Source organism: Camelus ferus, chromosome 3 (genome assembly GCF_009834535.1).
Source record: "Camelus ferus isolate YT-003-E chromosome 3, BCGSAC_Cfer_1.0, whole genome shotgun sequence".
Lineage (NCBI taxonomy): Eukaryota > Metazoa > Chordata > Mammalia > Artiodactyla > Camelidae > Camelus > Camelus ferus.
This window is the reverse complement of record NC_045698.1, coordinates 58,384,736-58,400,225: the sequence shown is the minus strand read 5'-3', so window position 1 is coordinate 58,400,225 and position 15,490 is coordinate 58,384,736. Positions and strand designations below refer to the sequence as shown.

Below are 15,490 nucleotides of genomic sequence, written 5' to 3'. Positions count from 1 at the left end.
ATGAAAATGTCTCACTGGCAAAATAATGTAATATATTTTCTTTGTCTTAGATTAGATGTTCTGTTGTCCTGTAGATAATGTATGGACTTAGAAAATTTGTTGCAAATAACTTATGCACAAATAATCAACAAGTTATAAACACTCCTTTGGAAGGAAACAAATTTTGTTATTAATTTATATTCACATTTGACATTGTCTAAAGAATTCTTGGACAGGACTACTACTAAGTTATATTAAATGTCATAACTTTAAATATTACAAAGTAAGAAACTTTTATACAATTTTGATTCTGATATATTAGCAAGATTTCAACTCTTCTTGCCAAAATTAAAGGTAAGTAAAAATTTCTCACAACTTACCTGTTATAATACCGGCCTCCCATCATAAACTGATTGTTTGGTGTTGGACATATTTTAAATCGCTGAATATTTTCATTGGTCCGAAAATAAAGTGAATAGTCACCAGGAGTATTATCTGACGGCCTCACAAGAAAACTGCAGACTTGACCAACTGTAAAATTTAAGCTGTTAGTTTTATTCCCAAATTATCAAAGTAAAAACAAAAAGTGTTGAGTATTATAATTACAAAATACATTCAAATGTCATAAACACATAAATTTTCACCAGGAACTTGTTTTATAACAAAGACAATTTTAAGACAATTTATTTTTGTATTTTCTGGTTTATGAGTCACAACCACCCATCATGTTGTTTGTCTTTATTACATGAAAATACAGGGCAGAAGTTTGCAAGCAGTGACTTCTGGTTAATAAATTCTATACCTGTCGTAACTTAGAAAGAATACTCTAACTGCAGGTAGGAGATACTACTACATTGTAAATCCCCTTAAGAAGAAAAGTCTAAGAAAGTTGAAGCGAATTTTGCTTAGGAATGCTCTGTACTTAATGAATGCATCTAACATTAAAAAGTCATAACTGTAATAAAATAGTAACAAAAGCTTACAAAGGTAGATTCAAAACAACTTAAATATTTGTGTACCTTATCAAAAGCCAATACATATGAACTATATTTCATTCAAAAGGCATGATCCTAAAAGTCATTCAGAAGCAAATTATCATATATTAAATATTTTCATACTAATTTTAGAAGTCTTTTTGATATCTTCAATTGGCAGTGACTCTTAACACTAAGATGCTTTTTTACCTTTTCTCTGATTATGTCCTAATGACACAGAAAAGATCAGAACTCGATTGCTTTTAGGAGAGCATAATGAACACTTAGAATATCAGGTGTAATTTTTATGTAATTTACTAATAGTTCCAATCATCTAACAAAGGCATTTACTACCAAGTAATTTCATGTTCAATACAAAGAATAGGAATAACTGCAAAGCTGCATGCAAGTGCTTATGTGTTCTCAGGGAAGAAAAGCACCATATTCTTAAAAGAACACATGACCCAAAGCAAAGAAAAAATAACGTAAGGAAATGAAGTTTAGCTTCTTTTCAATTTACATGACTAAAACAAGAGTGAGTGCCTCAGGTATTTGGTGGTGCAAGTTAAAAACTATAAACTTACATTCAACATTCAGTAAATTCACTGAAATAAATATTTTGGTCCCACTCTGATAGCTGACTGCACATCATTTTGGTTGAGCATTTAGCCTCTCTTAGTATCATGTAGCACTATCATGTTCTTTATTTTTAACCTTCTTAACCTATATCCTCAGAATAAAACTGAGTATGTCCTAAACTGCTTCAAATCTTTCAAAAGAGCAAAGCATTAATTACATTAAAATACAATGCCTTACAACTTAAGTAATAGCTCAGATAAGATCTTTAAATAATCAGTAGTTTATTCACTGTATACACTACTGAATTCTGGCTGTTTTTAAAGAAGTAAGACTTTAAATTACAGATTGTGGCTTAAACTTGTCTCAAGTCCTCCTTAAGTGTGGTTTACTGACGAGACACTAGTAGTTAAATTAATTCAGTCTTAAACATTTAGTTAGGATAAATGATGGCAGGACAGTTTTTGTTTTAAAAATAAAGCCACAATACAATTCAACTTTTACACAAGTTATTTGCATATCTCTATAACCATACAATTTAGGAAATGTTAAAATTAATACATTTTAAACAAAGCCCCATTTTATAATTCCTCAAGGGTACAAAGGTAAATGCAAGAACATCTGCTGCACCTGAACAGCAAGAAATGAAAGCAGCATAATATCCCTCCATGGGAGGTTGATAAAAATGTTTGGTATTTATACCACAGAAAGTCTATGGACATTAAAAAGAATGAAAATTTCTACATGCAAATATGGGATGATCTCCCAAAATATATCCTAACATGAAAAAAGTGTGTTGCATGTGGGGAGATAATACATGTAGAGGTGGATATAGATGGTAAGAAAGGAAAACACACACAAACAGGAAATCTGTAGGAACACAGAAAAAAAATAAAACCCTCATGTTTCTGGGGAGGAATACAAGGGCCTGAAGCAGAAGGAAAACACACTTCACTGAATCTTGTACTGCATATATATTTTCAACTAAAAATACCAAAAACCAACAAAAACCCCCATCGATTTTTCTATGCTGAGAAAGAAATTACAATATGCATAAGTAACGCTATAGGCAAAATCTGATTGGTTTGCTTTTTTATTCTTTAAATAAGGACATTAGAAAAGTCTAGTAAATATACGAGTACCTGTCATTAGTAAATTGTAAGCTTCTTGTTTGGAAATTTTCCCATGGAACCATCTTAGAAAAAAAACAAATATTAAATATGTAAGTCAAAAGTCTTTTTTGCCATTGTACAAGCAAATCTAAACAACCAACATAATATAGTAAGTTTAATTCACACTGACATAATGAAATAAATGCAATGCAGCTCATCTCATTTCTTCTACATTTATGTTACTACACTTTGTAAACATGCATAATTTGAGCAAAATATAGAAAACTTAGGGACTATCTATTATGAACTACAACTTCCATATTAATTACCTTAAAAGGCAGTAAGATTCTACACTGCATTCAAATACAGTTGAAATGACCATTTTCTACAAACACTAGAACAGGATTTCTATATTCTGGGGGAGAGTTGATCAGATGAGCTTGAAGGCCAACCTTGTATCTTAGAGCTAGAATAAAGGAAAAATAGGGACTTCAAAGGGTGTGGGGGCACAACAAATGGAGTATAGAGAAAAAACTGGCAGTATCCTTTTCCGACAGGATTAGATTTGAGTTTCCTCTTGCAGGCATTTATTACCTATATGTAAAATACTGAAGTAGGATTTATACTTCAAGCATACAGTTTGTACCAATAATAGAAAAATGAGTCTCTGATCTTAGGAAGTCCCCATTCTAGTAAGAGAAGTGAACACAAATACTGTATAACTATAAAAACAATGTAGAAAGTATAATAAAGGGCAGTGGTAGGTACACGCTGAGGGCATTTTTGGAGTAACAGAAGGGCACCAATTCTGTAGGATGTGTAAGGAGAGAAGATAATGGAAGACTTCTCAGAAAGAGTGATAAACGAACTAAGTCTTTAAGTAAGAACAGGCATTAACAGAACACAGTGGAGGGGAATTCTGGGCTAGAAAATAGCTTGAGCAAAGGAGAAGAACAGTACTATGCATGTAAAGACCTACAAGCTGGAGGGCAGAACATAAACTAGAAAAAACAAGAGAGAGGACTCGTGAAGACACAAGAGCTAGATCTGAAGATGTTTTCAAGCTCTGCTAAGGTAATCAAGGCAAGAATTCTAAGTGAAAAGGTGATACAGTCAGACAGATACATGTTTCAGGTAGATTATTCCAGCTGTTGGAAGCAAGGATTTGATGAGACTAAAGCATCAAGGAAGGCCAACTTGGAGGTTACTGCTACATCAAGTCCTGATAAGACATGAAGAGGGCCTGAATTAGAATATGGTTGCTTAAGACTGAGAAGAAGGCACAAATCAAGAAATGTTTTAGAAGATTAAAAACAGCAGGACTTGGTACCCGAGTCATGGAAATATGGAGCTGGAAAGGAAAACAGCTAAAGCCATGCCATCTATTTAGTCTCAAAGGGCACTCAGGGATGTTACTGAGGGTGCTTCACTGCCAGTCAACACCTTAAGAGATTAGACGGGGCTGACAAATACATAAAATAAACCAGCAATGCAAATTTAACTTACGCCAAATACCAAATGAGTAAGAATTTATAAAGTTGAGAAAATGGAACAATCACAATGGTATTAGATTTTAAAAAAAGATATGCCAGTGAAAGTGGGATTTATACTTCACACTATGAGAAAACGGGATATAGCTTTAAATAGTTACTGGCATTTGACCTCTTTTTTTCTCTTTTCTTTTTAAAACAAATCTATGGCATTATTTTAATGAGGGACAAAAATATAGATTTCCAGCTTCTCTTGAAATTCAGGAAGCTTTCCTAACACTTGACTCCCATTCTTTCACATCAATTAGACAAAGCAGTCACCTGACTACAGGCAAACACTTTCTAGTTCTCGACTTGCTACTGTCTTCCCTAATACACAGAGTGAATATTCGTTTCTACTTATCACCACACTTGTAGTGTTATTTTCTTACAATAGGGAGACAGTTCCATGTACCTTCATCTCTATCAAAGACAGAAAATAAAAAGATCAATATTGCGATGTGAGAAAAATGGGAATATATCCACCTGACCCAGTTCATCTGCCTACATTATCTGCATGTCCCCTCCAAGCATTAATTAGAATTTGTAACTCCTCATATAGGTAGTGAGGAGACTTCAAACTAGTACAATCAGCAAGGTGCAGTCTCACTGATGAAGTCTATTCTGCAGCTACATAGAACAATAAGGAACATGAACTCAGAAAATCTCTCATGTGTCGTATTAAGGAGGGATGGGGAACTAAATGCAGTGACTGAAAGTGGAGTATCCAGTTTAATATTTATGCTCTAACGGTTAGAAAACAGAATAAGCAAGCACATGAGAGGCAAGCCTTACATTCCGTCCATAAATGCTGACAGGAAGGTAAGAAAAAAATGTTCCACTGAGAAGAGAAGATGAACAGTTTATTAAAGTAATAAGAGAAACAGAATTGATATTAAGGGTTAAGGTCTTTAAAAGAAAACATACCTACAAATAAATGTCAAGAGGGATGAGGAAGACACTAAAAAAGATCTTCAAGGATATTAATAAAGTGACAGCAAAGCTAAAATACCATGTGGAGTGATCTTCTTCAAGAGGTTACTGATTACAGCTAGTAACTTCTGGAACAGAAGAGAAGAATGTGCCCAACAGTAGGTGCAGTAACAGCTGGTCTTTGAATTAGCCCTTACAAGACATTTAAAATCCGCCTGAAAAAAATTATGAAAACAAAGTCCTTGCAGAATCTTATTAATATGGTAAAGAACCATGATTTTGAGGAAAAGTTCTCTGACTTTAAAAAATAAAGCTGAACCATAAAATACATAAAAGATATGTCAACAAAAACAAAAAATACTATGAATAATTCAATAAGAAAATAAAAAAAATGTGAGGAATTGTGATATTCAAAATGTTATTAATGTACTATTTATTAAAAAGTCTTTAGTCATATAAGAGCTGAATATTAGGTATAGGCCACCTTCATTATCACTAGGTCCTTAAAAAAATATTTAGATCTTTTATCAATTCCTGAGCCAAATAAAAAAAAAATTAAGTTAGCTCAAAAAGTATCAATTTTCTTTTAAAATGTTTTTAGGTCAAAGTTTTCCAATTAGTAAGTTTACAATGTATTTTTTTGCCTTTTAATAATTAACTCAAACTCACATTTTGCCTTCATGTGGATCCTCTTCTCGGCCCTAAAGGGGAAGACATTAAGACAGTAATTTATATAATTATTAATCCATTTTTATTAAAAGTAGTAAATCATATCTTCAAACAGAGCAACACTCTGCCCTTTATATTTATTTATGCATATATAAGAAAATTTTTTTTAAAAAAAGAAAGATTTTTCTGTTCACAAAAGGTCTTTCTAAAACTCTTCCTAATTCCTCTTCCCCCCTTTCTGCAAGTACCCTAATTGAGCCCTCTTTCCTCCCCTTCCTTAGACGGTTAATGGGAGCCCAATAATATAATCACTTCTGTGTCCCATCCCACCCCACTACTCCAATCTAGATTCATCAGTTTCAATTGCAATGCCCTGCATTAACAAACAGCAAACAAAATAAACACATTTTAAAAACCAGACCTTTAATACGTCTCTACTGACCACAAATTCGTCAGTGTACCACCTTTACCATAAGACTCAAGTCTCCATTTCCTGCCTCATCCTACCAATTCTCTGTAGGTATCCAGACCATGGTCATAGATCAACTACCTATTTGCTAATCGAAATTCTCCCACCATTGTAGCTTGTTCTTTTGTACTTAGAATGTCCTTTCCACTGACTGCTTCCTACCTGTTAGTTAAAACCTAAATCATCCAGGCAGGATCTATCTCAAATGCTACCTCCTCAGTAAGACACCGAGTCCTTACTTTGAATAGAAAAAAACATCCTTCTTACATCAACTTTCGAACTTGACCTTACTCAATTTGATACTGCTATTATTTAAGACACACTAGGTGTTACTCATTCCATCATCATGGCTATAAGCATCTTAAGTCCTTAGCCATTCTTTGTTAACACCCACTACCACTACAACCAGTAGCACAATAATGGGCATATGGTTTGCACCAAGTATCTGTTGAACTGTAGTCCTAATACCCAGCATAGGACCCAGCATCCAGTTTCTACTGAATCACGAAGGAAATAACAGAAAAATGGACTAAGTGTACAAGGATTTACTTCTCTCAGTTTGGTCCTCTTTCATCAAATATCTAACCAAACTAGAAGTGAGCGCTTACTGAATGCGCTCTATATTACAAAACGCTAAAAAAAACAAAGCAAACAAACAAAAACCATAAAAACAAAACGCATTATTATTGCCCAAAAGGAGTTAAATTCTATAGAAGAGGTTTACACAAATTACTTATATACAATATAATGGAATGTAAGTAACAAAGTGCTATGGAAAACACAAGAGGAAACAATTTAGCCTAAGAAAAGCATAAAAACTGAAAGAAGGGGCGACATCTGAGCTAGAGATGAATCAAATTTCACAAGGCAGTCTATCAGGGCAGGAGTGTCAAGGAAAAGGGAAAAGTATAGGCATAGAGACATTCACTCATTCAACAAACATTTACTGAATGCCTACTAATGCCAGGCATTATTCTGTACAATGGGGCTCCATCACTGAATCAGAGACAAAAGTCCTCACAGAGCTTACATTCTGGAATTAAGACATAATAGTATAAGTGTGCTTGGAGAACAGTAATTCAAATTTCAGAGTGGAAAATTTCTTAAATCCAACCACCAACCAAATGCCCAAAATCTAGACAATCTCCAAATGGCTCTTCAATCTACAAGGAATCACTATGTTCTAATGAAGACTATTATGAAAAATTACTGTAAATATTAGAGTAAAAATTGCTTATAACTCAACTTGGAACTAACTACTAATTCAAAGTATATGACTATACTCGTTTTTAACAGCCGTATCACTGTTAACTCACACTGAGTTGTTAACTTGTTCTTTTCTTTTCTTTCCTTGTATGTTAGGTCGTGTCTCCTCATCTTAAATTGGACTTAGTTTTTTCTGTATTCATTGGATAACTTTCACTTTTCTTATTAAAGTTTATCTTGTTAGATTTGACCCAGAGTTCCAAGAATTTGAGAGAAAAGTTCAACTATACTTTAATTATTTTAAATAATCAGAATAATGGAGGAAGGGGTATTACAGCAAGGGAAAAAATCCAATATAAAAGTTTTAACTAAGAAATTTTATAGTAAAACCAACATAGATAATAAGATTCTTCAATCTGAACACTTCTTGCTCAAACAGAATAGATCTCTCTCCTACTACAGAATATAGAATTCTAACCTAGGAATTAGGAGTTCTAATCATAGCTCTTCCACTAAGGAACTTGTGATCATGAGTATGGAATGTATCATATCATACCATTTCCTCAACTTCCCCCATTTTCCCTCAGTATGTTTTACTTCTACATATCAAGATCTGGCTGCCAGAATAGGCAGACAACAGAATTAATAACAGAGAAAAGTAACTCTCCACTGGAGTCCTCCCAGAACAATACTCAGAGCGCAGGTTTCAGCACACTACCAGGTTCATGGCATAATTTGAAAACAGTAGCTCTGAGGGTTGCAAAAATAAGAGAAAACTATTCCATCCTACTGGGCAAATCCGAACGAGCAGAGTGAATTCCAAAATTGTAATATAACGTTGGATATGTTTTGGTGATACTGAGTATTTTATCTGAAATGTAAATTCTGCTTGAACGCTGACCTTTATCTAAAAATGCACAAACTCGTTTATTCATATTGTGTGGCAAGACTATGTATTTCATGATGACACTGAAAACAAGGGGGAATACTCAACATACAGAACCACGTGATAATATATACGGAGTATAACTAAGTTTTTCCGAGGTTACTAAGAAAATTATACACTATTTGGGAGATAAAGATATGAAAGCAAACATGGGCAACCATCTGAGACTCCACGATCAGTTTGAGGTAGCATCATTTCTGAGGAACACCAAGAAGACCAAAAGGGATACAAATGAGCACAAGTGCTAATACATTTTTAATTCTTAGAAACTCATGAAAACTCTCTGAAAATTGACAGCTACAGATTAAAACATGCTAGCTTGGTTATGCTCTCTACAAACAGCATTTACTAACAGTTCTAATGAAAATTATTTGAACTTATGAATTGAGGTTTTTCATAAAAGAAATGTATTCATAGCTAATTTACCTGATTATCTGATTAATCTCATTTATCTCATTAATCTGAAGTTCCAAAATTTAAAGAAAATATTTAGAATTCCAAGAAGATGAAGAACAAAACTTACCACCTCTTCTACTAGGTCTTCAACAATAAGACCTTGTTCATCTGTTCTTAGATTTGTAACCCACATCCATCCATCTTCTAATTCGTTGTGAACAATGAACATATCTCCTTTTAAGAAACTGAAAATAGCAATCATGAAATTAAAATTAAATAAAAATTGTACACACAAAAATGTAAGTAATCATGTAACACATCACAGAGATAATACAATGTTGGAAAATGCAAGGGATTAAAGTCAAATACCCTAAATTTTTGTCCTTTTTCTGTTGTTATCTACATGTAATACTTTGAAGACACTTAAAAATCTGAATCTTAACTTCTTCATGTGTAAAATGATGTGATAATGGTACCTGCCCTATCTGTATCACTGGATTATTGTTAAATTCAAATTGGAATTTATGTAAATAGTAATTATACATATATCACAGGCTTTGGGGAATATCTCCAAAAAAACTGAACTGAAAAATTTGTTTCAATGTTATTACCCTTTATAGGCTAAATATAAAAACATAAATGTAAAATAAATATAATTACCTCATTCTACATACACAAGATACAGTTACTTTAGAAAAGGTTTATTTCAAATAAGCATAATTAGCCTTATCACACAGATGTCTATGAGACTAAAACTCATAAAAAACATTAGGGTTTCTTAATTCACTGAGATATCCATGGTCCAAAAACTACAGCATCCTTTCTCTAAAAGTGGTACCAAGGAGTATGTTATGAGAATGCAGGCATGTTTTTTCTGATATTAATATCTGAGCAGAGGGATGTACACACAATCTAGTTTCTTTACATTGGAATCTAGATGTTTTCAAACTCCACACAATTACAGGAGTAAAAAGTTGCTGATGTATGTCATTGATATAAAACCATCAGTAACTTCTTGAACTCTTCCTTTTAGGCTTGAACAAATGCCTGAGTGTTTAAGCTTTCAAAATTGACTGGATGCTACCACTGACGCTGTACCTATATCCCTATCTGTCATATATATGTACTTTTAAAATTGATTTTCCTTTCAGTCTTCATATTCACAAAGCAAAGTTCTAGTAAGTAAATTTCTTCCCATATCTTTGAAAACTTTGCTTTTCTCTAGAATATCTCAAGCTACACTGTCACCTGGACTAGGTCAAAAATAAGAACTTGTACATGACACTTGAGATGTACTCTTTTAAAATATGCACAGAATACTGCTTTCTCCCTTAATTCTACAACCTTGAACAGGGACCAGTATTTCACTAGCTGAAAAGTGGTAGACATTATCACTTAATCAAATAAGATTATTCCTTTCCAGAATCAACTACCTAAATAAATACATTAAGAAAATAATTATAAGTAAGTAAAAGGGGAGTACATAAGAACAAGAAGTCAAAGCAAAATGAGAAAGAAATGACAAGTTTCATTTTTTGGTCAAAAGCAGTCATAAGTTTTTTTTTTAATTTCGATTTCTGTTATTGTTGCTCTACTACTAACATTTTATGATGGAAAAAAAAAAGACAAATAAAAAGCTTACTAGCACAAATAACATAACCCTAAGATTCATTCTGTATTATTCTGCATCTTCCCACAAAACAGGTTAAAGTGCTTTATTAAATCTCATTAATAATCAGATGTTTGTACCTAAAAAAAAATCTCAGGTACATACAAATTTTAAAAAGACTTATAACTTCATACGTATTTATGTCATCAAATTAAAATTTATACATTCTAATTCTTGTTTAAATTTTCATCTTTCTAGATAAGAAGTTCTCAATTTTTGCACGGTCTCTCAGGACTCCTTTACACTTTTAAAAACTGATGTCCCTAACAGGCTTTCTTTCATACAGATTATATCTATATTTACTATGTTAGAATTCAAAATATAAATGCTTAAAAATATTTATTAATTCCCCTGAAAATAATAATATACCCTATTATATGGTAACATAAAAATATGAAAAATAATTATAATTTTTATAAGGTTAGTTAAGAATATTACTGTTTTGTATTTTTGCAAATCTCACGTCTGGCTTAGCTGAAAATTGTTGAATCCTCACATCTATTTCCATATTCAATCTGTCATGATATGGTTCTTGCTTAGAGTATATGAAGAAAATCTGGCTTTCTACAAATACATAGTTGAGAAAAGGATAAGTATTTTAATAGCCTTTCAGACAATTATAGATATTCTATGACATTAATCCCAAAACTTGCCTTATGGTACTTTCTAGAAGGTTGGTTGTAATGTGGAATCTAGAACTATGTATTAATGGGAACTTCCCATACTCATTCCAATAACATCCATTGATCTATCTTGCATTTTTAATGGATCTTTTCCCTGTGCATTAATTTTGTACATGCATTCATTTAGAATATACTGGTTCACTGAGCTATACAGGTCTTCCAGTGTAAACATATTACATAGTATCAAAATATCACATTCTTTAATATTACCACCAATCTCATTGGAAGAATCATTAAGTATTTGGGAAGCTGTCAAACTCCTGATGGCAAATATAGGGTTTCCAGAATTCTAATTATTCCTTGAACGCTCAAATTGTTATTGGCAACAAGTACTGCCAGTTATTGTCTTTGAAGGAACAAACTCACTTTGTCTTTTTAAAAAAAAAAAAGTCAAATACTCAAGTCTGAATAACTATCGTTTTCCTGTCAATCATTCTCCTAAAATGGCATGCACAAAAAGAGCAGCTAGTTCAGCTCTCAACGTGTCTCTTTTCCTCAAGACACTGAGCTTTGCTACAAAGTAGAGGTGTTTTCTGAGTATTTTCCATTTCATCACATAGATGTTAAAAAGATGTATAGCCAAAGGTTGAGATTTAGTAAAGTAAGTATTTTTTACCGTCTTATCAAAAACATTCTTAAAGGAAACTGGATTTTTTTAAGTGCAAGTGTGTGGCCACCGCCTTGATTTGTGCTAAGGCACCAGCAGTTTGACTGTCCACTGCTTCTGTACCATCATGTAAATGTCACGGTGAAAAAGGTAAATTATGTCTCAGTATTATTATAAAAATAGTTTTGATCTTATGAACCCTCTGAATGGATCTCTAGGGTCCCCAGGGTTACACGGATCACACTTTGAGAGGTGCTGCTCTAGATGATCCCACTGAGAATTTACAAATTACCCAAAATCCTCAAAATACGCAGTTCACCCCTTCTTTTTCCTTCATTGGCTATTCCAGCCTAAATCACAAATAAAGGTGGGCCAATAAGAATTAAATGAGAAGTTGTTATTTTGAGGACAATCACAAAAACCGAATGCCTATTTTGAGATTTCAGATAGTTCAATCTTTGTTTTTTAAAATATCACATTTCTAGAAAATTTTAGTACCTCTCAAGTTTACCACTATATTTTCAATGCTGCTGTTGATTTCAGCGAGAAGCTGTATACTCAGAATCAGTAATTATTCAAAAGCAGCCTTAATGTTTTATGAGAAAGAAACAAATTTCCTATTGTAAAGCTAAATAGCTTATAAAGATACTGATTATTTGATCATTAACATAATTTGATAAATAAAATGACCACATTATATAATAAATCAAATCCTATAGAAATAAAAGAAATCATACGTAAATTAAGTTACATAATAAAAACAAAAAATTCTCATGTCTATAATTTTACACCACTAATAACACTCAAAATTATTCACTCATAATGTAAAATAAACTTTAATCATCATTTGAATACCATTTACAGTTGACACATAAACATCATGTAGCAATAAAAATTAAAACAGAGTATAGAATATAGCAGAACTTCCCTTACTCTGTCAGAGATAGTCTAATAAAAGCTAAACTATTTCTCCTGGCATCTTCACTGTGGCGTCTCTAATCCAAATCTACAGTCTGAACGGGTAAGCCAACACAGGAGGATGGGAACAATGGGCTTAATATTAAAGAAATGCTTTGCTGGATGTTATTTCCTCAAATTCCAAAACCTTCCTAGTCCAAGAGCAACAACACATTTTCTGAGTCTTTCAAATATCTGTTTTAAACGCCTATACATGAAAATGTATTATAAAATACCTTATTTCATCTGTGTCTGGTACTTTTGTGTAAGGTAGAATGGCTCGAACACGCCTTCTATCTTCTACTGGCTAGAAACCACAAAAAAATTGACTTACAAAAGATAAGTAAACTTCTTATGTCAAAGTCAAATCAAGTATATTCACACAGAGTTAAAGCCAATAAAAATTCACATTATAAACTCCATAGGATCATTCAAACTATTTTTTACTGAGGCTCTAAATAACCAAAACCTAGAAATGTTCATCTTATTTTGTTGTTGTTTTTATAGAAACTCTTTTAACCATATAACCAAAATGTTTTTAATCAATTAATATGAGTTATCTTTTAATTTTAAATAAACTACACAGATCATACAAGGTAATCTTTCTCTTATGATGCTGAAGTCATTTCAGAATCCTGCAGCAACTTCAGCATTAGCACTCTGATCTCAGTAATTACTTCTCATTCATTCAGAAATATTTGTTAGGGTATCACCATATAGTATGATAAAAAAAATCTTGTAACTTAAATACAAAGTTACAGAAAAAGTACTTCCTTTTTTAAAGAAGTTGTCAGTTTTGCTCTGACACTACAACCAGAATTAAAATGTAACACAACAAATACTCCTGAATTATATTATAATAAACACACAAGAAATTGAACAAGAACTAACCCCATTAGTAAAGTGAAATAATAAAGTTTTGAAAGATATTTTATTCAAGTTTTACTTGCCTCTGGCGGTGCAACTGGATAAAGCAATTTTTCTCCTTTAAGCAAACAGGAAACATGACTGTAATAACCTATTAGGTCTGACAGAGAAGAAAAACGTCTTCCACCAATGTAGTAATCTCCACACATAGCAATAATCCTGTTTGTACAGGAAAAAAAATACAGTATAACAAAAACCTTTACAGCCAGTTTTGAAGACCAAGCCCTGTAGAAACTATAAATCTCTAATTTTCATATTCTTTTCCTTTATCTGTGTCCCTATATTAAAACACCACTTATTACTACCTTCACCATATGTAAATTACTTGAGATTACTTCTTTCAAAAAGCTATATGTATACATTTGATATGAGATACATATCTGACTTATAAACCTCAATTACACAATTCATTAAAATATTTGTAAATCCATCCTCAAATACCTCTTCTTACTTTCCATATTTAAGACAAAATAGCAATTTTAGTAAGTTTTCTTTGGCTAAAAGTAACTTACAGATCTCTTGAAATATTTATACAGAATATAATAATTTCACATTCCACACACGTTGTAATACTCTTAAAGCCTATTTTAAAATCTAAAAATCAAGAGTATTACACTTTATCAGTTAACATTATAGGCACTAGATGATTTTTTTAATGTCTCCCATAAAAATGAAATCAAATACAATACTATATGTACACATATTTATACATACAGACTTTGCACTTGAAAAATCTACATGTCTGTTTAACTGAAATGAGTCTGCAAAGAGTTTCAGAACAGTGAAGCTAAAACGAATTAAAGGGCAAACACCTTGACTCTTAAAACACTGTTTCTGTATTTTCTGTTACTTTGTGGTCTAAACGTATTTATTTCCTTTATTTCCACTTTACCAACGTTTCTTTTTAATTCTTTATACTTTAAAAGTAATAATTACATTAAGGATTAGCACAAAAGGTCCAATAACAATACTGTTTTCAAACAAAAATGTAAGCATTCAATAATAATAAATTCAAAATCACTGATTAAATCATTTAACTGAAAACATACTTCTTTCTCCATTATTTAAATGTCACTAAAGCAGGCATATTTATGAATACTACAGGAAGAAAGCTATATAATAAAGCCTCATAATAAGAATAGACTTACCTAAAATGGTTGACAACATTTGTCTGGCTAAGAAATGAAAGTACAAAGGACCCTGGCCTCCGATCACTTTCTCTTATAAGGTAACTGCCGGACTTCCCTGCCTGCCTGAGCCGTTCTTCTGCTATAGTTCTATCAAGTTTTCCATGATACCACCTAAGGAAAAAAATTAACAGATTAGAATAAAAATAGCAACCATAAAATTACTACTGGTAGTTGAAAAACATACTACTAGAGGTTTTAAATACCTACATGTAACTTAAACATTTACATTCTACTCTGAACCAGTCATTCCAATTTTAACTCAACTGTTTTCAATTTCTCAGTCTCTCAAAAATAATCCTTTAACTCGTTTTTTATTTTGTTCTATGTCAGGCCTAATCACCTCACATATACACCTCTTCTATTTCTGCCCATCTCTCTACCTTCAGGATTGTCTATCTGCTCAAGAGACAATCACTTATTACAATCAAATCCTTACTTAGAAAAATAGGATTAAGACAGACAAATGGAAACAAACAATTTATTACCTCTCTCTATATAAGGAACCAAGATGTAATATAACAGGCACATAGTACTTGGGAGAAAATAAAACTTTATTCCATTTTAGGTTTGTGCCCTAAAGTAGGAAATGGAATAACACTAAGGATTACTGTTCTAATTTCCTATTTCAACATGAAGCTGATTACTCCCTTTTGTCTTAAGACACTCTT

The 15,490-nt window shown here is 32.3% G+C and overlaps 1 protein-coding gene across 1 annotated transcript in view; it reads right to left on the bottom strand.

The window, feature by feature from the left end:
* RASA1 (RAS p21 protein activator 1) overlaps positions 1 to 15,490 on the bottom strand; it is a 96,859-nt gene that overhangs the window by 35,084 nt on the left and 46,285 nt on the right. Inside the window, exons 2-8 of the mRNA XM_006187957.3 lie at positions 14,781 to 14,933; positions 13,656 to 13,791; positions 12,942 to 13,012; positions 8,917 to 9,034; positions 5,773 to 5,804; positions 2,672 to 2,724; positions 360 to 510 (exon numbers count right to left, since the gene is read on the bottom strand). Coding sequence (XP_006188019.3) covers positions 360 to 510; positions 2,672 to 2,724; positions 5,773 to 5,804; positions 8,917 to 9,034; positions 12,942 to 13,012; positions 13,656 to 13,791; positions 14,781 to 14,933 — 714 coding nt within the window. The remainder of the gene's footprint in view (positions 1 to 359; positions 511 to 2,671; positions 2,725 to 5,772; positions 5,805 to 8,916; positions 9,035 to 12,941; positions 13,013 to 13,655; positions 13,792 to 14,780; positions 14,934 to 15,490) is intronic.